This window comes from Labeo rohita, chromosome 1 (genome assembly GCF_022985175.1).
Source record: "Labeo rohita strain BAU-BD-2019 chromosome 1, IGBB_LRoh.1.0, whole genome shotgun sequence".
Classification (NCBI taxonomy): domain Eukaryota; kingdom Metazoa; phylum Chordata; class Actinopteri; order Cypriniformes; family Cyprinidae; genus Labeo; species Labeo rohita.
In genome coordinates, this window is record NC_066869.1 from 10,389,608 (window position 1) to 10,415,108 (window position 25,501).

The following is a 25,501-nucleotide window of genomic DNA, read 5'->3' on the forward strand; positions in this document are numbered from 1 at the left end:
ATGGGACACTTTCTGAGGTCAGATATAGTAATACAGGAGTGCCACAAGGTTGTGTTTCATTGCCTATGCGTTTTGCTTTGTACAGGAATGATTCCAGGAGCACATACTCTGACCAAACTTATAAACGCAACACTTTTGTTTTTGCCCCCATTTTTCATGGGCTGAACTCAAAGATCTAAAACTTTTTCTATGTACACAAAAGGCCTATTTCTCTCAAATATTGTTCACAAATCTGTCTAAATCTGTGTTAGTGAGCACTTCTCCTTTGCCAAGATAATCCATCCACCTCACAGGTGTGGCATATCAATGCTGATATGCCACATTAGACAGCATGATTAGACAGCATGATTATTGCACAGGTAACACAGGCCACAATAAAAGGCCACTCTAAAATGTGCAGTTTTATCACACAGCACAATGCCACAGATGTCACAAGTTTTGAGGGAGCGTGCAGTTGGCATGCTGACTGCAGTAATGTCCACCAGAGCTGTTCCCCATGAATTGAATGTAATTTCTCTACCATAAGCCGTCTCCAAAGGCATTTCAGAGAATTTGGCAGTACATCCAACCAGCCTCACAACCGCAGACCACGTGTAACCACACCAGCCCAGGACCTCCACATCTAGCATCTTCACCTCCAAGATCATCTGAGACAGCCACCCGGACAGCTGCTGCAACAATCAGTTTGCATAACCAAAGAATTTCTGCACAAACTGTCAGAAACCGTTTCAGGGAAGCTCATCTGCATGCTTGTTGTCCTCATCGGGGTCTCCACCTGACTGCAGTTCGTCAACGTAACCGACTCGAGTGGGCAAATGCTCACATTAGATACCATCTGGAATTTTGGAGAGGTGTTCTCTTCACGGATGAATCCCGGTTTTCACTGTACAGGGCAAATGGCAGACAGTGTGTATGGCGTCGTGTGGATGAGGGGTTTGCTGATGTCAACGTTGTGGATCGAGTGGCCCATGTTGGCGGTGGGGTTATGGTATGGGCAGGCGTATGTTATGGACAATGAACACAGGTGCATTTTATTGATGGCATTTTGAATGCACAGAGATACCGTGACGAGATCCTGAGGCCCATTTTTGTGCCATTCATCCACGACCATCACCTCATGTTGTAGCATGATAATGCACGGCCCTATGTTGCAAGGATCTGTACACAATTCCTGGAAGCTGAAAACATCTCAGTTCTTGCATGGCCAGCATACTCACCAGACATGTCACCCATTGAGCATGTTTGGGATGCTCTGGATTGGCGTATACAACAGCGTGTTCCAGTTCCTGCCAACATCCAGCAACTTCGCACAGCCATTGAAGAGGAGTGGACCAACATTCCACAGGCCACAGATCAACTGATCCTGAATCAACTCTATGTGAAGGAGATGTGTTGCACTGCGTGAGGCAAATGGTGGTCACACCAGATACTGACTGGTTTTCAGTACTAAAATACCAAATGCAGATATTATGACTTGATAAATCGCTAATTTTTCTAAAGTGACTGTGTGACACTGTCCAAAAGCGACACCAGAGGGTAAAGTTACAGGCTGCGTCTCTTCCCTCCCAAAAGCCAATTAATATTTAACAGAACATAAATCATGGGGAAATGTCATGTGACAGGAGGCAATGCCTCTGTACATTGCGCTATGACTGGCATATTACTTTTTCACCAAATCCTGCCTTTTCTTTAGCATGCTTGTCCCGCATTCATACATTGGTCTGAATGAATAAATAATGGTGTCATTGGGACAACTTAAAAAGTAAGTAAACATCTGGTTCCACTTTAGACATTCCACTAACTATAAGTAACTTTGCAACTACATGTCAACTAAATGATGTTTGATAACAAAGTTCGGGAGGAGCATGATCAGATAATCAACTAATTTGGCACAGGTGCAACTCGTCTAGCTAGCACAAGTCATAAATAAGCACACAGCTGACTTACCTCCGTCATTCGACTGTTTTTTTCCGCATTCAGTTTTGCTCCTTTCGCCATTATATTACAGACTTAAGTTTCCGCACAACGACGAGACCAGTAACGTTACACGAGATCCCCTGTCGCAACTGCTGTCGAGCTCCACGCTTCATCACGACCGTCGCTCCGCTCGATTAGCCACACGTTCACCACAACGCCTAGGCTTAACATCGCTTCCACCGGCGAGACTTCCAGTTTCTTCCCCGGCATCCTCATATCATTCGACCATGGTGATATATCCTCCGCACAGAAAGTGGACAGTATACGCTGTTTAATCTCGACGAGTCATTCTCGCAGAGGACAAACAAAGCGGACCCGGGATATTTTTTTCACCTTGCAGATTAGCCAACCTCACTCCTAAATCCACTCCAGCCACCAAGACGGCCAACAGATCGAGCAAAGCCCCGAACTCTCCTCGTTTGACACCACCATAGTCCCGCACAAAACCCGGCTCTCCTCGAGCGCTGGGTCGCAGCGGCAGGCATCATTGAGCCCGGGTCGCGTCCTAGCTCTCACCGCAGCAAAACCTCACTCGCTTCCCGCTTCGGCTCAACTTTTCACCGTGGCTCTTCTGGCCGCAGCGCCGCATGCAGTCAGGCCTCCAGCTCTCGCAGCAGTCGCTAGCGCGATGTAGGCCGTGTTGCAAATGATCTTTGTGTTTGTAGGTGAAGTCGCGAAAGGAAATTACTCAATTGTTCTGTATTAATTTTCACTAGCATTTAGCTGGGTTTTAAATTACACGTTGTACACAGACAGATACAATGGAAAAAGATTGGTTTTCGAGAAAAATAAGTTCAACAGTGCACCTAAATTAACAATCATAGGTGCATAGTCCCAACTTATGTGTATCATAAAGCTACTATTAATGTTTTTGTTGGTGAAGTGCAACTAGCAACCTAATTTGTACGTGATAAGCTTACTGCTAAGCACCTCTTACCAGCTGATCTGCTGCTCAGCTGGCCAGCTGTTTCAACACTCATTTTGTGTGGTTAAGAGGAAAAGTGTCTTTTTATCATTTTTTTTCTTTTCACGTTTTTAATGAAAAGTTGCAAATGTTGTCAATTATTAAAGAAAAAAAAAAAGTAATAATGATAAAATAAGTTGCAATAAAATAAATAAATATTATAATAATACTAATAACCATATTAAAAAAAAAAAAAAAAAAAAAAAAGTTTCTAGGATGGTCTGAGAAGTTGTTAAATCTAGCAACAAATTTGCTGGGTTGGCAACACTGCAGGCCACTCAAGCATTTTAGCATTTACTGCAGAATGTCACAAATCACTCCCAACAGCTGAAACAAGCCTGAAGTTGCTTCCCATTACATTTAATCCTTTTCTTTTTCAGCAGCCTCCAGCTCCAACAGTATACGGTAGCATGAGGCTGCCTTCACTGGCTCCACAGGCTCTTCTGGATGTCTCAAACCCCACTCCCTTCCCGTGACCTACAGCAGTTGAAGAAAGCATGAGGCTGTCTCCGCTTGCAACTCAAGCCCACACATCTCAGGCTTTTCCTCCTGTTACTAATAACTCTTTTTCTTTCAGTGGCCTCCAGCTCCCTTAACAGACACTAACCCAGATGCTGATTTAAGAGTGATACTGCCATCGCCGACAATTGCGCCCCATGCTCCCCTTCCCTTACAGCTCTCGACTTCATTCAAAATAACGTTGTTTTCTTCCAGATAAAGCTTCAGCTTTCCTCGATCATCAAGTCGTAGCAAGCCATTAGCAAGCCTGGGCTGCGCCCCAGACTCAGTTGCTCCTCACACTGCACGCTGACACGACTTTCCGACCTCCTATCCTTCCCACCCCTTCCCTTCTTTCTCTGGTAGCAGACGCTAGTGTGAGGCTGCCTTCGCTAGCCACTCAAGATCTGCCACCTTACTCTTACCCTCCTGCTACTCCTTTTCCCTATCGATGGCCAGGAGCTAATCCATGCGTGAGGCTGCCTCCGCAAACAGTTATTGCCCTTCCTCATCTTCCTTCTCACCCTTCTTTTCAATTTAAAATATCAGCTCCCTCTTCCTGCTTTCAACTCAGGAACGCTTAATCTAAATCCTTTCTTGACCCTATTTGCATCAATAACTCTAACCAACGCGCAACATTTTTCTAATTTGAAGACATCTAAAACTGATTCTTGCTCAAACGGGCTTACCCACAAATACAAGCGGTCGGTCAGTGGTCATCAGATGCTTTCAGAAGCTACATCCGGTCCAATCACCACCACATAAAAGAAGCCCATCTAGCATTTATCAGAAATAAATAAATAAATAAATCCCTGCTTTTAATAACGTCGCTTACTTGAGCAGTCAAGGCTCTCCTTTCCGATGCAGCCAGTCAAAGCCCCTTTTTGGTCACCCTTCAGCCCTTCAGCCATCGTTTCAAATCTCATTTGCACATCCAGCAACGGACGGGGCTCTCCCTTCCGGTGCAGCAGGGCCACGGCTCCCTTCGGTCGCAGTGTGAGCCCTCCGTCCGTCGTCTCGAGTTACGCTGCGTACTCTGCGTCAGACGGGGCTCTCCCTCCCAGTGCAGCAGAGCCGCAGGCCCCCTTCGGTTGCAGTGAGAGCCCTCCATCCGAGGCATCAAACCACGCTTCGTATTCAGCCGCAAGGGGGACTCTCCCTTCCGGTGCAGCAGAGCCGCAGCTCCCTTCGGATGCAGTGAGAGTCCCTCCATCACTCGCTTTGAATTTCTTTACTTATTCAACATCGGACGGGGCTCCCCCTACCGGTGCAGCAGAGCCGTGGCTCCCTTCGGTCGCAACATGAGTCCCCTTTCTGTTGGAGTTACACTGCGTACTCCGCAGCAGATGGGACTCTCCTTCCCGGTGCAGCAGAGCCGCGGCTCCCTTCGGTCACAGCGGGAGCCCTCCATCTGATACATTGTCGCAAGAGGAACTCTCCCTTCCGGTGCAGCAGAGCCGCAGCTCCCTTCGGAAGCAGCGAGAGTCCCTCCACCAATCGTCTTAAATCTTCTCACCCATTCGGGGCTTCCCCTCACGGTGCAGCAGATCCGTGTCTCCCTTCGGTCGCTGTGTGGGCCCTCCGTCTATCATTTGAGTTGCACTGCGTGCTCAGTGGCGGACGGGGCTCTCCCTCCCGGTGCAGCAGAGCCACGGCTCCCTTCGGTTGCAGTGGGGGCTCCACGCCCGATACATCGTCGCAAGGGGGACTCTCGCTTCCGGTGCAGCAGAGCCGAAGCTCCCTTCGGTCACAGTGAGAGTCCCTCCACCACTCGGTTCCGAATCTTTTTGGCTCATCCAGCATCGGACTGGGCTCCCCCTTCCGGTGCAGCAGGGCCACGGTTCCCTTCGGTCGCAGTGTGAGCCCTCCGTCTGCCGTCTGAAGTTACACTGCGTACTCGGCGGCGGACGGGGCTTTCCCTTACGGTGCAGCAGAGCCGTGGCTCCCTTCGGTCGCAGTGGGGGCCCTCCACCCGATACGTCGTCGCAAGGGGGACTCTCCCTCCCAGTGCAGCAGAGCCGCAGCTCCCTTCGGAAGCAACAAGAGTCCCTCCATCTATCGACTTAAATATTCTTGCCTATCTAGCGTCGGACGGGGCTTCCGCTTCCGGTGCAGCAGAGCCACAGCTCCCTTCGGTCGCAGTGTGGGCCCTCCGTCTGCCAATTGAGTTACGCTGCGTACTCGGCAGCGGACGGGGCCCTTCCCCCCCGGTGCAGCAGAGCTGCAGGCTCCCTTCGGTCGTGGCGGGAGCCCTCGTCCGACGCATCAAAACGTTCCTCGTCTCCAGGCTGCAAGAGGGACTCGTCCTTCCAGTGCAGCAGAGCCGCAGCTCCCTTCAGAAGCAGCGAGAGCTCCTCATTTGATATCTGCCATCATGCTCCTCCTTTAGCGACATGTAGGGCTCGCCAGTCTGACACCTCGAGCCGCAGCTCCCGTCAGACAGTGCAGGGCTTTCCAAGTCGCTCTGCCCCAAGACCCCCACCCCCCCGCCCCTCAAATTTCTACTCAGCATGCATATTTTGGGGGGCAACTAAGAAGTCTGCCTGCTGTCTCAGGCCTTTAAGCTTCTTTTGGGGGAGTTCTCTGGGTTCGGGCCATATTCCGAGCTCGGAGCCCTCCCCCAGGACAGCACACCAAAATATGCTTACTGTTTACTCAACCAGATTAGATGTGAGGGTAAACTCGTGAATTCTCATTAATTTGCAACTAGATGCCCACTAACTCTCAGAGCAGACTGTTAGGTTAGGTTTAGGGTTAATAGAATAAGTTGACATATACTTGCAAAGTTTAGAAGAATGTTAGAAGATATTAAGCAGACAGTCTACAAATACTCTAATGACTAGTTGACATGCAGTTGCAAACTTACTTACTGTTAGTAGAATGTCTAAAGTGGACTATCAAAATAAAGTGTTACCAAACATCTTACCCAATTACATATAAACTCATTATGCATGTCACATTCAAACTTTCTAGGAGTTTAAAGGAAAACTTTAGAGGAAAACATTATCTCTGAGGGGGATTTTTAGTGAGCAGTTTAGCGAAGTTAAAGCTGGAGTAAGCAGTTTCTGGCTAATAACATGAACAAAATTGTCATTACTTTGTTAATGTTAGTTAATAAAAATACAGTTGTTCACTTTTAGTTCATGTTAGTTCAAGATCTGGCACCCGGGGCATCATCTTTGTTTCTGGCATGGAGGGTTGATCAAACATTTTGGTTATGCGTTACACTCAGATGTGCTTAACATGCAAGAAAAGATCTGTCACTTCTGTTTCATTGTGGCTTTTTCCTACCACTTGGCCATTCATGTAAATTATTAATAACCTCATTTAGTTTATTGTCATCAAAAATAAAGGTCCAGTTTGGCCTGTTTAGGTTGGTAAAGACCTACTTAATTCCTCTAATTCCACAGATTCCTCTTGTTGGATTTTGTAGCTGTTAGCCTGATTTTGTAGTTTTTGAAGTCGTAGTTTGGGAGGAGAGTTTCACACTGGTAGTCTGTGTCCTTTAAAGACCAAAGTCAAATGCAATCACTTCCTGTGTAATTTTAGCACTAACGTAAGAAGAGCAGTCATCATTCTAAAGATTACAGGTCGTCCGTGTAGATGTATGACAAGACACAGGAGCAAATCATGGATTTAGAGGCCATTTATGACAGTGATGACGACACCACTGGACCTCGAACAACCAGTTACAGCCAGGCTAAAGGAAAAGATCAACAGTGCAGTAAGCAGAAAGTTTAATTTGAAGCAGAAACTTAGTAGTGTTTGAGGAACTGAGAACTGTTATATGTACAATTACAATCACTGTTTTCTCAACAGCTTGTTAATTTTTTTGTTTTGTTTTCTTTTTATTACTATTAATTTTTTGTGATAATATAATTATGTTGATCTGTCTTTTTTTTTTTTTTTATGATTATAAAGGAACTCTCTAAAAAGACATGTCTATTATCTAAAGACAAAGGCAGATTACCTAAAAAGCTTGAATTGAAACAACTTCTAATTATACAAAATGTATTATTTGATATTAATATTTTTGGTCGTGTTTGTCAGGAGGAAGTAGATGTTTGGTGTTGATGACAGTGAGTCATGGGCTCATTTGTGTTCTTCTGCTGGTCTTCATCATACTGCAGCACATCACCATCACAGCAGAGAGAGACCAGAAAAAGAGTTACAAGAACACAGTTGAAGAGTTCAATCAAACTATCAACAGCTTACAGGACACTTACACTGATCTAATGATTGAAAAACACCAACTGCAGAACAACTTAAACTCTTTGAATCAGAAGAAACTGGAGCTGGAGACCGGAGTAATTTGTGATGAACTGAAGAAGACAGTTTCTAATGGAGGTTAGTATCTGTTTTTGTGTAAGTAGTTTTGTCCTAGTTTTTTATATCTTTTTATGTGTACAGTTTTAAAAAAGTGCATGTTTCTGTTAGGAAATCAGAGTAGCCTAGATGGTTTGTTCATCTCCAAAAAGCCAATGAGCTGGTCTGCCAGCAGGCAGTACTGCAGGGATCGTGGTGCTGATTTGGTCATTATCAACAGTGAAAAGAAGCAGGTGAGATTCTGTGAGTATTTGTTAATGACTAAGAGGAATCACATTTACTGTATTCCTGTTTTTATTCATGCACAGAGACTCATATCTTCATCATTTAGAGAGAGATTGTGGATCGGTGGAACGAGGGCAATTTGACATGGGTAGATAATTCACCACTGAATCAAGGGTAAGTGCTAAAACACTTGCAGAAATTCAGGTGTGTCTTGAGCAGGATAATTTACCCCAGAGATGATACAAGTTTTGGTTCTACAATTGCAGAAACTGATACAACTGGAATAATCCTTGTGAAAAGAGCTGGTTCTGTTTTGTGTAAATAAAGCAACCACTCTTTCACCCACAGGTGAAAACGAGGATTTTGTGAACTCGGATGACATCGTGACACGTACGCTTTTCCCTGAAAGTTGGCTTTGGGAGGAAGTGGTGTTGCCCAAATGTTCGGCACTGAACCGCCAGTGGTGAGTTTGACTTGCAGTTTCCAACAGTCAGTGCTCAGCCAAAGATGTTCCTGTTTTAGTAAAAAAAAAAAAAAAAATCTCTCTTTTAGTCAAACAACCACCTTTCCCAGGGATGGACTGAAGCTGAAAGACTCCATAACTACTTGGGAAATCACAGCCATCAGCTTGTCCAGCACTCATGGTACAGACTCTTGTTGTAAACACACAGTTCCTATTAAGGTCTTGTGTATTGCATTTGCAGCGTGCTGTTGATTACCTCAGACAATAATTTCATTGTGTCACTCAGTGTTTTCTCTGTACTGGTTGGCTTCATTGGAATAACAATGTTCCAGGCCTGCAGTACATGCTTTTTATAAGAAGCTGATCTCTTTTTTCTCTACAAAGGTATCTGTGTGGCAGATGTCCATGAGATGACAGTGGTGAAGAACTTCTTTATTGACCTAAAGCTGCCATATTCAGCCGTGCGCAACGAGCAAATTGAAATCAAGGCTGTTATCCACAACTTGAACAGCAGAAGAGTAAAGGTCAGATTGGAAGAATGATTTACCATGGCAGACCTTATCGGACAGGCCCTCAGCATGTTGACAGAATATACTTTGGTCACTATCAGCCTTCCTTTCTTCATAAAGAATATTTCTCCTTGTAGGTACGCGTGGAACTGATGGAAACCAAAGACATCTGCAGCCCGGCTAGCAAGAGAGGAAAGTTCCAAACCATTGTGACAGTAGATGCTAAATCATCATACTCTGTACCTTTTGTCATCGTCCCATTAGCTTTGGGACACCACGCCAATTGAAGTGAAGGCAGCTGCTGCAGGACGTGCAAGTGATGGCGTGAGGAAAGAACTCCTAGTCGTGGTAAGAAAATGAGACCTTCTTGATCAAATGACAAGACTAGTTCCTTGCAGAGTGTAGCTTTAGCATAATGTAAACAGATCCCAAATGATGACATAAAGTGACATCAAGAAATGAACTGGCATACATTCCCCACAGCTTTCCTCAAGGTTTAAAGACAGCAAACCTTTAGCGACATCAGTGGAGTCACTGCAAGCTTGCTAATTTCTAAGAATTCACATCCGAATCTGAACTATATAGCACTCTCTCACTCATTCTTTACTTAATTTCTTTAGTCTGAAGGCGTTTTGACCAAACTTAATGAAAACCTACAATTCAGTCCTTCTAAGAAAGGTAAGGTTTACTCACCTTCTTGTTCAAAAACTGCATGATTTGCTTGAGGACAGAATTTTCATTTTTGGGTTGACTATTATGAGTTCAGCTGTTAATCAGCCCTTGTTAATTTTGGAACTCGTTGTCATTTCTGGCCTCGATCAGATACTAAATAAAGGCCACACCAGTCACTGAAATCCATGTCCTGCATGTGCAAATAGGCGTGAAGTATGACTGTACAGACTTGTCTTTCTGGAACAGGTGGTGAACATGTGGAGGTTATCAGGAGCCTGATACTGAAGGACCAGGCGCCCAACACACCATCGATCACATATGTGTCAGCAATAGGTGACTCTTCTAACATCTGCTCTAAGTTTGTAAAATAAAAATATGCTTTTGCTTTATTGCTACCATTATGTCAATCTCTTGTGCACAGGAAATACAATCAGTATAACAATAGAAAAGGCTATTAGCGGTCATGCCATGGGTTCCTTGATTATCCAGCCTGGTGGCTGTGGGGAGCAGAACATGGCTGGCCTAACGATGCCCGTCATTGCAACGCATTACTTGGACAAAACCAATCAGTGGCACACCGTGAATGCTGGGCTTAGGCAGACAGCTGTTACGTACATTGCGAGAGGTAAACTAAATACTGGAAAGTCAACTATTCTGCTCCTAAACCTTTGTTTCATTGAGTATGCCAATGTTTTTGTCTTGATGAACAGGTTACAATCAACAGCTGGCATATCGTAAAACTGACGGGTCCTATGCGGCATGGATTAATCGTGCAAGCAGCACCTGGTAACTAATTATTTCTTAACAGTTCTGCTTGGTCAGTAAGAACTCTTAATCAGAGATTTCATGATTACGACTCAAATTTTGTTTTCTTTCTCTTAAAGGTTGACAGCATATGTTGCTAAAGTATTTGCCATGGCCAGTAACATCGTACACATAGACCAGAATGTGATCTGCTCTGCTCTCAAGTGGCTCATACTGAACAAGCAGTTACCTGATGGTGTTTTCAGAGAAGATGCCCCTGTAATTCATGGAGAGATGACTGTGAGTGAGACCTGTTTTAAAAACTATAACACTGAAAGGATTGTTCACCCAAAAATCATGTTCATCTTGTACTCACTTTAATGCCGTTCTGTACCTACATGCCTTTTTTTCTTCAATGGAGCATTAATGAAAAAATTCTAGTCAAACTCCAAAAATGCCAAAAAGTAGCGCATACAACTTATGCATTATGTTCCAAGTCCTCTTAAGCCCATAATAGATTTGTTTAAGGAACAAATCAAAATTTAAGATATTTACTGTGAATGTCAGAACATAATGGCATTTTGTTGCAGCAACTTTGAAGCTATAAGCTACTTTTTTTTCTCTATATGGGCCAACAGTGACCAACAGTTTTCCAACAAGTCTCAACAATGCTCTTGAATCTACCAGAATGAATGTTTTCTTAGCAGATTAAGATGGAATATAAAGAAAGCATTTCAACATTGAAAATATCACACAGCAGCAATAACATGCAAGCATTCATGATGATACTTTATCTTCCCAATGTTTAAGGTGCGATCACACTTACCATTGCTTGGCACAGTTTTGCAGGCAAGATAAAGTGAATGTAACAAAATAGCATGAATGAGATAAGGTAATAATGAAGACAAAATAAACATACAAACCTACTCTACCAGCTAACAAACACACCAGCCCTAAGTAACTGCTGTCCAAACAACCTTTTTTATATAATATTGGATGTCCAACCAACCTATGCAGATTCAGGTCCAAAACTTCTACAAGGACCTTGGACACGAGTCGGGTTTGGTATTAGCTGGGGTCTCGGGTAATTAAAATAAATGTGCTTTTTTCCAAATGGACCCAATGAGACCCAATTTCTTTTCAACCATCCTGGATACATACTTGTGCGTTTGTGTTTAGTTTGTAACCTCACACATAGAAATTCATCTCACAGATAAAAATCCACTCACTTCATTACGCTGGGTGTTGAACTGAAACTCCTGCTGCTCGTCCATTGTGGTTTGTCTGTTTTGCTGAGTTATGAGTCTCCACCCACACAGAAGTCACTGCTGAACATCAACCAGAAAGCCTGTTAGTGGTCAGCACTGAAAATTCACGTAGGGAGATTTCTTTGTTGCCGTAGGTTTACCTGGTGGAATATTGTTCTGGTTCCTATTCAAATGACTCAGTGGTAAATATGACCACACCTTTACTCGTCTTTAAATAATCCTGATTTCATCACTGTGCACAGGGGAATGTACGTGGGGGAGATTCTGAAGCATCCATGACAGCTTTTGTGCTCATTGCCCTGCAGGAGGGGAAGGGAATTTGTGCCGGTCAAATCTCAGTGAGTCCTCCTGGGCTTTGAGTTAATAAGTGTTTCTAGCTCAATTTGTTTATTATTTATGCCACTGAGTGTAATTTATTCTCTTAATTCAGCTGTTTTTTTTTTTTTTTGTTTTTTTTTGTTTGTGTTTATTCCTCTTTAGAGTCTTGACAGCAGCATATATAAAGCCATTGTGTATCTCAGATCTTGGTTACATGGTCTGACGAATCCTTACGCAGTGGCTATGGCATCTTATGCTCTTGCCAATGGAAATGCACTTGACAAACAGGTCCTGTTGAAAAAAGCCTCTGCTGGTAAAGATCTAGCCATTTCTGTTGAATTCTAACCTGTCCAGATAATAACGCGTTATAATAACAATAACGTGTTTTGTCTGTTTATTTGTGCTTAAATCTGCATCTGTATCATTCTAACTGCATTAACATTTCTTGTTTTGCCTACCTAGATATCAAAGCCTAAATAATTAAGATGCATAACAACATTACATTTACGTTACATTTTATTCAAAGCCAAAACAAAAATACAAGCTTACAGGAGAATGAATGATGGTTGGCATAAACAAATCAACAGTTTAAAATATGATTGGTGTCTTGCATTTCTCGTCTACTCTCTATCAACAAAAAGCTGAACAATCTGAATGCTGAAAAGTGCTATACAAAAATAAATAAATAAATGAAATGAAAAACTAAAATTAATTAACCCCATACAGATGGAAGTAACTGGCCTGTCCCTGGAAGCAGTAGCTTTACTTTAGAGGCTTCAGCATATGCGCTTCTGGCTCTCGTAAAAGCTCAAGACTTCCAGAGTGCAGCTCCCATTGTAAACTGGCTCAACAACCAGAGGCAGTACAGTGGAGGATATGGCACGACTCAGGTTTGTAGTCTACATCCAACATGTCCATAGGGCAGGGAAAGTGAAAATTTGAATCAAAATCCTTAACATCTATTTATGTTGCACATTTTTGCCTTACTTTAATACAAGAAGTCACTGACTTACAGAGCCCCTTAAGGGACATGTTGGTGAAAAAAATCAGAGTGAGTGAAAAAAAAAAATCAGGGTGGGAGGAAAAATATTTTTCAGATTTTTTTGCGTTCTCTCGCAAAACATTTGCGGTCCCTTGAGAAATTTTGTGTTCCCTCACAAAACTTTTGCGTTCTCTCGCAAAGATTTCTGCGTTCCCTCGCAAAACTTTGTGTTCTCTCGCAAAACCAGTTGAGTTGGGACAAACACTTCCTGTTAACTTTACAGCTTGTAGTGGTTCCTAGCTTGCACGTTCGCAATTGAGCGATTCATAGAGTTTGATTTTGAACTTGGACTCAAGTAGGCTATTATATAAACACATCAAGGCATGATTTTGGGACATTCTAAAATGTAAAACACTGTAGGACCAAATTCAGTACACACCTAATATACCAGAATAGCTCAGTATATAAACGTAACCCGCTAAATTGCATGTTAAGCGTATCCCCCATAGAAAGGAAACTTAACCAGCTAATATAGTATAAAAGGCCGAATTCGGTATACAGTTTGTTAATCAATTTTAAATGTAGGAAAGCAGGTAAGCCCCGAATATGAACAGAAAGCTCTAAATTGCATGTTAAGCCTTTTCCTCCCATAAAGAAAACGCGGCTTTATGAAGACGTTGATTTAAAAAAGACCAAATATGGAATTATTAAAAATATATTCTATGTACCTGCAAGCAGATGAGCCCAGAATATGAGCTCATAGAAAACCGGGCTTAACTTGGCTTAATATAAGAAGACAATGATATAAAATCCAACATTTTATATTTTATTAAAAATAGGCAATTAATGAAGTAATCCATTAAGCCAGCGGTTCTCAAACGTTCCACAGTGGCATACCCCCTACAGCATTTAACATTCTTCTCAGTACCCCCATCACAGTCACCTTTTCCGTTACAACATTTGCCCCCTTAAATTGATTTACATGTGCATTTTTTACCGTTATAAAGGTTAGAAGTTTTTCTATCCTTATCAACTGTATGTCATGCATGTTATATTCTTAACATTTCATTAAGTATATTAACATCATAAATAAAGCAATAAATAATGGAAAAACGAAGAGATACATGTAGATTCAAAATAAAACGCCAATAGGTGGTGGCATGTCACTGTCTTAATGAGCAAGGCGTCGCGTCATTCATTCATTCATTCAATAACTAAGCAAATGGTTGTAGTTATGAATGGGTTATTAATCAGGGACTCTCCGAATGGTTCAAAGCTGCAGATTAATTCAGCAACGAAACACCGCTGTTGCTTGGAGAAACGCCAGTTCTGTTGTGGATTTCGTTGGAACTATTATTATTTCGTTAAGTATAACAAACATCATGTGTTTAAAATGTAGGCTACATTTAAAATGTCACTTAATATTACCCTTTTTGTTGAACTGCTATATAAAATCAATGTTGCATTTGCAGTCGTTTGGATATTACATTCTGGTATTTTAAACATGAAAAACAATAACTTGCACAGGGTATTTTTCTATATGAAAAAGAGTTCCCTTTCGAGGAACTCGAAAAACAATAACTCGCACAGGGTATTTTTCTATACGAAAGAGAGTTCCCTTTCGAGGAACTCGAACTGCGTCCTCTAGGAGCCGCTATGGGGAACGCCGTCTGCGTGACCTGTGTCTGAGGCCTACATACAAAAACATAAACAAAGTTGGCCGGTGACAGCCTATGACGTCACCTCCAGTGCGACTCGTCACTGCCGGCGCGTCACTACCGGTGCGACCATAGTATAAAAGGACGCTGGTAGAACAGGACGGTCTCTTCTTCGTCTTCACTGACTTTTTGTCTGGAGTGTGCATTATTTGGTAAGAGATTTCTTTCTTACTTCTTTCATCATTATGGCAAGCACTAGTAAGACGTTTAAGAGGTGCGCGGATCCGTGTCCTCGTTATTTGACACCCGATGATACGCACGATCTTTGCGTCTACTGTTTGGGCGAAAAGCACGCATACGATGTCCTTGAGGGGGTAGCCTGCGTGCACTGTGAGCTTTTTTCTATGAAAAAGCTCCGTTCTCGCCTGTCCCTCTTCTCGAGGAGAGAGGGACAGCCGCCTGCTCCCCGTGGCTCAGGACCTTCTGCTGCTGAGGCACGGAGGAAAATGAGCTTGTGGGGATCGCAGGCGGACCTCGCTGACAAGCTAAAAAAGGGGCTCTCCCTTTCACGCTCGTCAGTTGAGGGCGAGGATGAGTTGCTGGCTGATGATGATGTTATTTCTCTTACATCATCTGATCCAGCAGCTAGTGCTCTTTTGGGTCCTACCCAAGAAGAGCAGGAGATGTCAGAGGGTGAAGAAGCTGAGGCTGAGCCTTCTTTAATCTCTTGCCCTGCGTACGATGAGCTACTGGAGGTTATGGATCGCGCCACGGCGAGGCTTGACTTGCTGTGGAAGTGAACCAGAAAGGTGGCGCCGCGGGGTCACCTCGACGAGCGCTATCTTTCCGATCATAGCCTCCCAGCTCAGGTGAGCCTTCCATTCCTTCCTAAGCTCCATACAGAGATCGAGAAGGTATGGAAGAGGCTGCATTTTTCACGCCTCCATCTTTATCCGCATTCTAATTATGCTAACATTGAGGGGATGCGAGTCTTTTCTGCGGAAACTCTCTGGGTGCTCTGAGGAGCCTTTGGCTACATTCTTGGCCCTTGCTCTCGAGGTTCTGCTGGCCTTGATGGAGCAGGGCCCATGCTTTCCATTGAGATGGTAAGCACAGGTCTGTGTGAAGTGAGAATGGCTTTGCCTTCTTATGAGAATACCCGTGGCACGGCCCGAGGGCTGGGGACGCTACTGCTCTTTGTGCAGTCTTATAGAGGTGGCTCCCCATCATATCTGATCTTGATCGCTTCCTAGGCCTCGTTTGCAGGGCGTGACGATGCTCCCCTTTTTACAAAAAGGGTTTGTTTAGAGCTACTGTCTGCTTGGTGCAGTATGCTCCCCTCTCCATCGAGGGCTTGCTTTGAGCACTGCCCTATCGGGCATCTAAGTTCCGCCCATACTGCCTTCCCCTTAGGCCAAAGGAACTGATTGCCAGGATCAGATCTAGAATAAGACCTCCGTGAGGTATGGAAAGGGTTTGCTGAGAGCTCGTTCCCCCTGGGGGGATCAGGTGTTCCTCCTGTCAAAACGATGAGTAGAAGCCTGTCCCGATACTCTACCTTCTGTCTTGGTTTATGTATCGGCTCTATGGCAGTATTATTAGACAGATAGCGGCGGCTACTGTCTACTTGGCGCAGTATGCTCCCCTCCCATCGAGGGACTGCCCTATTGGGCAACTAAGGTTCGCCCTTACTGCCTTCCCCTCAGGCCAAAGGAACTGATCACCGGGGTCAGATCTCCAAGGCTCCTTTACAGGGCACGACGATGCTCCCCTCTCTACGGAAAGGGTTTACTAAGAGCTCGTCCCCTCTGGGGTGATCAGTGGCTCCTCCTATCCAGGGAGTTGAAGCCTGTCCCGATACACTGCCTTCTCTTCTTGGTTAAGTGCATCGGCTCTGTGGCAGTTTAATTAGACAGATAGCGGCAGCTACTGTCCGCTTGGCTTAGTATGCTCCCCTCCCTTCGAGGGTTTGCTTTGAGCATTGCCATATTGGGCAGCTGAGATTTGCCCTCTCTGCCTTCCCCTTAGAACCGTGTTATGCCGGCAATGCTCCCCTCACTGAGGGTCTTCTTTTTTCACCGTTTCTCAACGGTACGTCTAAAAATCCATTTTTATGGTAAGGCCCACACAAACCTTTGGGCACTTTCTCAAATCCATGTATATGGTAAGTGCGCACACGAACCTTTGGGCACTTTTCTAAAATCCACGCTGTGGTATGGAATGCACCAGAGTTCTGCATCCATTCTAAAATCCTTTATGGTAAGGGATTCACGCGCTATTGCCCGTACCCTTTCTCGAGATGGTTAGAACCCCGGCCACCTTGGGTCCTTCTCCAGAGCATCTGCCAGGCTAAAGCAACCGTATTACGCCGCCAGTCCCAGCGCGCTCTTTTCACGCTCAACCGCTTTGAGCGGGGAGCTACCAACTGCGTTCTGTAATACGGCTCCTGAGGGAACCCTGCAGAGCTGTGGTAGCTCCTGGGTGACAGGCCAACCTAGGTATTCCTAGGTACTTGGCCATATCCCCTTAAAGGAATACCTCGGTTTTCAGCTTGAGGCTCTACCCCGGGTCCAGTGTTCTGACCCTTGCAGGTAAGTTGGGTATGCAGCCCAGGCTCTGGCCATAGGGGATATGTCACTGACAGCCGTCGCTACGTCTCAGGGGCAACTCCCTTAGAGCCTAGGGAGTTGGTACTTAATGCTCACCTCTATGATGACAGGCACTCCCCTCAGCATGGCAGCGTGGATATAACCGTTCCCCATAGCGGCCCCTAGAGGACGCAGTTCGAGTTTCTCGAAAGGGAACGTCTCAGGTTACGTATGTGACCTTGGTTCCCTGAGAAGGGAACGAGACACTGCGTCCTCTAGGCTCTTCGCCATGCTTCGGATGTGAGCTTCAGACGAAGAAGAGACCGTCCTGTTCTACCAGCGTCCTTTTATACTATGGTCGCACCGGTAGTGACACGCCGGCAGCGACGAGTCGCACCGGAAGTGACGTCATAGGCTGTCGCCGGCCAACTTTGTTTATGTTTTTGTATGTAGGCTTCAGACACAGGTCACGCAGACGGCGTTCCCCATAGCGGCCCCTAGAGGACGTAGTGTCTCGTTCTCTTCTCAGAGAACCAAGGTTACATACTTAACCTGAGACGTTTTTATATTTCAGCTATCTGATTGCGCCAGCGCCTCACAGCCTGTTCATTATTAAAATAATACACAGAATCACCCAAACAGATACAAAGTTACACTAGTCAATTTAAATAGTCTGTATTAGTCTGTGCCGTACAGCGTGAGCACCGGTCCAATCCACTGCGGCACATTTTTGTTCACTATGATTTTTTCATGTCGATATTGGAACATACAAAACCCGGTTAATTGAATGGTTTAGCTGCAAATACATTGCGAATATGGAAACATTTGGATTTGTGCTGAAGGAGAGCGATACGTGAGCCCATACTTTCAGGTTCACTTTAAATTTAAAAGGGAACGCAAAAATCTTTGTGAGAGAATGCAAAAGTTTTGCGAGACAACGCAAAAAAATCTGAAATTTTTTTTTCCTCCCACCCTGAATTTTTTTTTCACTCACTCTGATTTTTTTCACCACCATGTCCCTCTGGGCTTTGTACTGACTGCAGTCATATTAGTTTATGATTAAACTTTTCAGTTTATGATAAAAAATGTTTCAGTCTAATATTGATCACTAACATTTAATGTTTTTTTGTTTGTTTTTTAATCAAGATGAATAATTTTATATATGTATTTATTACTATTTTTGTTGTATTTTATTAACAGATCCCATCTAACAGGCAGATCACCATCAGTGCCAGGGGTTCTGGAAAGGCCTCTAACTGTGAGATAAATCAGCAATAATCAGAGATAAATGCTGAAAATACAAATACATCGGACCTTAGACACTGTCTTTAATTGTGTTCTGTGTTGTTTTCTCCTCTGCAGATTGTGACTGAGTACTATGCAAAACCAAAAGAAAGCAAAAGCACATGCAAGAACTTTGAGCTTGCTTTGACTTTTGAAAGGAATGATAAAGGTTATCATTTATCAACATTTTGTTGATCAAACATATGATCAGAAATACAATATATTTCTAATTTAAATAATTTATACTAATATTGCTAATAATTTCATGCTGCTCTGTCGCTGGTGTTATTTGGTGTTTACTGTGTGTTTTGCATAAAAAGAAAAAAAATAAGACTTTTACTTTTGCCTTAAATACAACAATTTTTATTTAAAGAAATATGCTTAATTATCTGAAAACAACAGTTTGTTCATTTTTGGGAGAAATATGCCTTACAGTTTTTGTAATATTTGTTTATTACTGTCTTGTGTACATTCACATTTATTTATCTGGCAGATGCTTTTATTAAAATTTGTCTTTCTTTCTTTTTCAGTGACATATCAAGGAGCAACTGAGAGTTACAAACTCACTATCAAAACCAGGTGTGCAAATAAGTGTAATTTTCATCACGTTTCTGCCCTAATCAACTATGTATCAAAGTTAAAACTTTCAAATTTCAGTTCTACAAAATGGTATCTCAGTACAGTGAAGAATCCTTGAAAATGATCAGATATTGCTATATTTAGTTTAACCAACACTGTGGATACTACAAGGTTTTGGCAAGAATTACAGCACTTTATTATGACATTTATTCTGTTCTATTAAAGGAGAAGTCCACTTCCAGAACAAAAATTGACAGATAATGTACTCACCCCCTTGTCATCCAAGATGTTCATGTCTTTCTTTGTTCAGCCGTAAAGAAATTATGTTTTTTGAGGAAAACATTTCAGGATTTTTCTCCATATAATGAACTGCTATGGTGCCCCGATTTTGAACTTCCAAAATGTAATTTACATGTGGCTTCAAACGATCCCAAATGCGGTTGTAAACGATCCCAACCGAGGAATCGTATCTAGCGAAATGATCGATTATTTTCATTAAAAAATACAATTTAAATACTTTTTAATCTCAAATGCTCATCTTATCTTGCTCTCCCTGAACTCTGTGTATTCTGGCTCAAGACAGTTAGGGTATGTTGAAAAACTCCAATCTTATTTTCTTCCTCAACTTCAAAAATAATTTCAAAATCATCCTACATCACTGCAGTAGCACCAACCCAGTCTTTGCAAAGTTAACATGCAAAGATGATCAAACACCCTTAACAAAAAGGGTAAAACAGCGATATAGGATGATTTTGAAGTTGAGGGACAAGATGAGATCTGCATTTGGGATCATTTGAAGCCACATTTAAACTACATTGAAATGTTTTCTTCAAAAAACAGTTTCTTTACAACTGAAGAAAGAAAGACATGAACATCTTGGATGACAAGGGGGTGAGTACATTATCTGTCAATTTTTGTTCTGGAAGTGGACTACTTCTCCTTTAAAGATGCTATGTGTATTGTGTGTATATATATATATATATATTAACATTATAAAAATATTCTTTCCTGCCTCAGCTTAATCAGATGGAGGGAAAGTCTGGGAGATCTGTCTTGTTATAGAAAGCTCACATTTGCTTTGTTGACTCCGCAGATATCTGTCTGCTGACAGAGACGCCACCATGTCTATACTGGACATATCATTACTGACGGGATTTGTTGTGGATGAGGGTGATCTTAAGGCGGTATGAATCACATTTCCATTATTCACATTTGCTTTTGACAAAATGAAGTTATGAACTGCAATGCGTAGTGTTAGTCCCAACAAGCTGCATGTTATTCCACTACAAAAATACTGTTATATTTCTAATAACCATAGTATAGCTATAACAAAATAGCATTTTAGTATGTTAACACATACCATTAATTTGAAGGTGGATTGTATCAATATTTCTTTTTCCTGACATTTATGAGATTTAATTTTTTGCTCAATTTTCTCACAATTTCCATACTCTGTGCTGGATGTCACGGTGGCCACATCATCAAACTCTCCAATACTCATTTTGTTTCTGCTTGTAGCTATCAACTGGATGTGACAGGATAATTCAGAAATTTGAGATGAACAAGCAGCTTTCAGAGCGAGGGTCCCTCATCATCTACTTGGACAAGGTCTCTGTGTTGATTTTACAGTGAAAACATTAATATAAAAGTGTTGTAATGTTAAAAAAAAAAAAAAAATAAAAGGTGCCATCATTACAAAAATGACTACATAAAGTACAAAAACAAATATTGGTACATCTGCAAGTGCACAGAAGAAAACATATACATATGTTTTTATATTTACAGGTGCTGGTCATATAATTAGAATATCTTCAAAAAGTTGATTTATTTCACTAATTCCATTCAAGAAGTGAAACTTGTATAATGCATACATTCATTCCACACAGACTGATATATTTCAAGTGTTTATTTCTTTTCATTTTGATGATTATAACTGACAACTAATGAAAACCCCAAATTCAGTATCTCAGAAAATTTGAATATTACTTAAGACCAATACAAAGAAAGGATTTTTAGAAATCTTGGCCAACTGAAAAGTATGAACATGAAAAGTATGAGCATGTGCAGCACTCAATACTTAGTTGGGGCTCCTTTTGCCTGAATTACTGCAGCAATGCGGCGTGGCATGGAGTCGATCAGTCTGTGGCACTGCTCAGGTGTTATAAGAGCCCAGGTTGCTCTGATAGTGGCCTTCAGCTCTTCTGCATTGTTGGGTCTGGCATATCGCATCTCCATAAAGTTGATAGTCCATAAAATGAAATCTGCATCTCCATAAAGTTGGTCAGCAGCAGGAAGCATGAAGTGCTCACCAAATGACATGGCACCTGGTAACCACAGCTGTGTTGACACTGGACCTCAGAAAACACAGTGGACCAACACCAGACAGATGATTTGAAACTCTTACTCTGTTGTTCACTCAGCAGCAGTGGTCCTTGACACCCAGGAATGCGACTGTTGTTCAGCTGAAACCCATGTCTTGCATACGTCTGTGCGTAGTGGTTCTTGAAGCACTGACTCCAGCTGCAGTCCACTCTTTGTGAATCTCCCCCACATTTTTGAATGGGTTTTGTTTCACAATTCTCTCCAGGGTGCGGTTATCCCTATTGCTTGTACACTTTTTTCTACCTTCCCTTTGCCTCTCTATTAATGTGCTTGGACACAGAGCTCTGTGAACAGCCAGCCTCATTTGCAATGACCTTTTGTGCCTTGCCCTCCTTGTGCAAGGTGTCAATGGTCGTCTTTTGGACAACTGTCAAATCAGCAGTCTTCCCCACGATTGTGTAGCCTACAGAACTAGACTGAGAGACCATTTAAAGGCCTTTGCAGGTGTTTTGAGTTAATTAGCTGATTAGAGTGCGGCACCAGGTGTCTTCAATACTGAACCTTTTCACAATATTCTAATTTTCTGAGATACTGAATTTGGGGTTTTCATTAGTTGTCAGTTATAATCATCAAAATTAAAAGAAATAAACACTTGAAATATATCAGTCTGTGTGGAATGAATGTATACATTATACAAGTTTCACTTATTGAATGGAATTAGTGAAATAAATCAACTTTTTGAAGATATTCTAATTATATGACCAGCACCTGTATATGTGAAGTGGTGAGACAATCACAAAAAGCAGTTTGATTCTAAACCTTTATTTTATTTATTTATTTAATTATTTTATTTATTTATTTTAAAAATGCAACTGAAAAATCCCTTCGAAAAATCCTCCCTTCCTGCATGCCAACTATAAGGTGTCTGCTGTTTGTATTTTCACTCTCTGCAGGTTTCTCATAGCAAGGACAATACCATTTCATTCTGGCTGCACAGAATAATGAACGGAGGTTTCCTTCAACCAGGAGCAGTCGCTGTATATGAATACTACTCTATAGGTATGAAGCTGATGAACATGCAAACGTGTGATTATGGTTTAAGCGATCTTGCTTGTGTTTTTAGTCTGACTGACAATGCGACAGGCCAAACACATTTACAAACAAAAATCCCAGACTTACACGAGAAAGTGTGAGATCTTTTGATTTGGGGAGGTAAAGCAACAAATACCCTAAGCGGATCACATCAGTTAAGTCAGTATAAAATGACATGGTCTAACCCTTTCCCCACGGTTTAAAAACAAACATGTTTGTGTGTGTGTTTGGTACTGACGGAATCTTTGCGATAGCAGGAAAATTCAAATCCACTGTAAAAAAAAAAAAAAAAAAAAAAAAAAAATTACCTTATAACTGTCCTTTTTGCCAGCTGAACCCACCATGTCCCTAAATATTACTCTCTTCACTCAGCTCTTTACGCCCCATTCACACGGGGCATCAGCGTTAACGCTTCGCGGAGGGCGTGTCTGAAGCTTCGCGCTGATTGGCCAGCGTGTGCACCAAACTGGACACAGAGCGCTGTCCCATGTTCCCGCCCCTTCAGCTTTTTTTTTTTTTTTCTTATTGGCATATTTTCCTATTGGCTATTGAATTCTCATCCAGTGGTTGTTGTTTGTTGTTGTTTTGCAACAACATGTAGTTGCATTAGAACGGATCATGTCCATAAAAGTGTATACAGAGAATCTTTATTAAACAATTTGTTATTGTTTGTAAAGTAAACATAATCATAATTTAAACAAATTATTTTTTTATTACATACTGCACACACATTTGTAATTCTCCAAAAAGAAAGAAAGAAAAAAAAACCTTTCTCAGTAATCCACTAACATGAATCTACAACAGAAGAATTTAGTAGTAATTTAGTATATTGTTGGACATGTTCAGTGCTCATTTTCATATTAGGCCTATATTTCTGTCTTTTTTAAACATTATTTTCATGACTGCTTTAATATATTTGATGCTGCAGCACAGGCAATGCTCTGTGACCCATGTGATTTTATTCTTTCATGTTTAGAAAATCGCTGTGTGAAGTTTTATCATCCAACCAGGAAAGAAGGAGCTCTTCAGAAAATCTGTAAGAACGAAGTCTGTCAGTGCGCCGAAGGTAGCGTGTTTCATTTTAATAATAATTCTAAAAAACTGCAAAGAAGACATACAAAGTTCTACTGTTAATCTGCAACAAGTTAATTTTTCTTTCCATCGGTGAAACAGAAAACTGCAGTCTTCAACAGAAGGAGAACATTCTTGAGGCTCACCGTAATAAGAAAGCCTGTGAACCTAAAATAGATTATGGTAATTTATTACATGTGTGTGTGTGCATGTTTTGGTGCAATGAGTGAGAATGTTTTTAAACTTTTTTCTATGATTATTAGTTCATGTGGTGATCAGTTAGATGCTACATCAATCTAATCCATTTTTACAGTTTATAAAGCTGTTGTGTTGAGAGAAAATGAGGACGCCTTAACAGTCTACTACGATATGAGGATTGAACTTGCCCTCAAAACAGGTATAACTCCTCACGCCAACCACACCATGTAAACATTTGTAAATTTTGTCAATTTAAAGATAATATTCTGCTTATTTCAGCAGTGAGATGTAAAGTGATGTATAGTATAAGTTTAAATTCATACAAAACAAGCTACTCACATCTGGTCTTAATGGTCTTCATCTTATCAGACACTGGTGCATTTTGCTATGTTGTGTATGTGTACAAACTCAGGAGAAAATTCAAACATGTCACATGTCATGCATGAATTTGTGTAGGTCCAGAAAAAATGTGGAAGGGATGCAGCGTACTTTCTCCTTGCAGATCTCTTGCAAAGAAGCTTTGAATCTGAAGGGGGGTGAGAGCTATCTGATCATGGGCCAGGCTGATGATGTCCAAATGGAGGGCAGAATGTAAGTGCATTTGACCTGTGATCCAAAGTGTGTGCGTCCTGATCTGTGAATGTGCAGAGAGCTTGAAATATGAAATACTTTTTGAATAGTCACTGTGCAAAAACAAATTTTTTTTTTTTTTTTTTATTTATTTTTTGCCTTTTTAGGGCTTACTGGACTCAGTTTGTCATGTAAGCCCCTCTTTAACATGCTCTTCCTCTGGTGTCTCCTCAGCGGTCAGTATGCTCTGGGCGAGAGGACGTGGTTGGAGTTTTGGCCCAGCTTGGAGGAGAGCAAGACAAGTGCTGAGCTCAAAGAAAAATACAACGGCATGTTGAGTCTCCAGCAGGATCTGCGCTTCGGCTGCGGCTAACAAGTCTAACGCCAGACTATTGCTTTGAGATGCTCATTGAGAAAATGAAATATTATAAAACAGAAAAATCAGTATAGCTGCATTTTCAACTTTAAATGTATGTTAAACATGATATATGAGTTCATTTTGAATGTTGCTTTTTTTTATTATCCTGTTACTCAGTGATGAATTTATGTATAATAAATCATGACTTGCTTCTTAAGGCAGTGTTGTTACACATGCATGTCTAGGCAAACTTCCATAATAAACATGATATAGCAAGATCATCTGTTCTGATCCTTATTCACTATCCCAAAACAGCAAACTTTTAAAAGGTTCAGGTTTAATTGTGATGTCTAAATGCAATTTTTGATCTTGGATCGGCTTGATTATAATGTTTACTTTAGATTAACCTAAAAGTTCAATTTTTCAATAATTTGAGCTCAGCAGGATGTAAAATTAAATTCACATACAGTAAATGTAAGCAAAAACAGCATCCGTATTTTTTGAGGGAAGTGTGCATTTGAGTTTAGCACAGCACATCTGTCTGTAGTTCATCACCTCATAGTGACACTGAGCACAAATAATACTCTCATAGAAAGAACAGAATGGACTTTGGAATATGTGCACATGTAGTAACGAAACAAAAGAATGTTTTATATTAAAGACTTTTGGAACGTTTGAAAGCAAATTCACAAAAATCCATGATAAAGGCAATAATTATTTTACTAACATTCGCCAGATTGTAAAGAAAGTTACATAATTTGCTTTGCTTGCCCCTGTACAAGAAAATAAATTCCTTCATAATCATTTTTTATAGAAATATATTGTATAAAAATAG

The 25,501-nt window shown here is 41.8% G+C and overlaps 1 protein-coding gene across 1 annotated transcript; it reads left to right on the forward strand.

The window, feature by feature from the left end:
- The first annotated feature begins 8,134 nt into the window (after positions 1-8,134).
- On the forward strand, positions 8,135-24,958 carry c3a.4 (complement C3a, tandem duplicate 4). Its single transcript, XM_051105544.1, is given in 26 exon segments — positions 8,135-8,138; positions 8,291-8,453; positions 8,543-8,634; positions 8,838-8,977; positions 9,100-9,243; positions 9,245-9,310; positions 9,583-9,640; positions 9,881-9,967; positions 10,056-10,259; positions 10,345-10,420; positions 10,519-10,678; positions 11,889-11,984; positions 12,127-12,277; positions 12,691-12,854; positions 18,393-18,440; positions 18,525-18,645; positions 19,007-19,055; positions 20,149-20,239; positions 20,574-20,663; positions 22,331-22,436; positions 23,446-23,535; positions 23,643-23,723; positions 23,854-23,937; positions 24,195-24,203; positions 24,206-24,329; positions 24,543-24,958. Coding segments are annotated over 26 exon segments (2,637 nt in total). The 3' UTR covers positions 24,682-24,958.
- Positions 24,959-25,501: the final 543 nt, after the last annotated feature.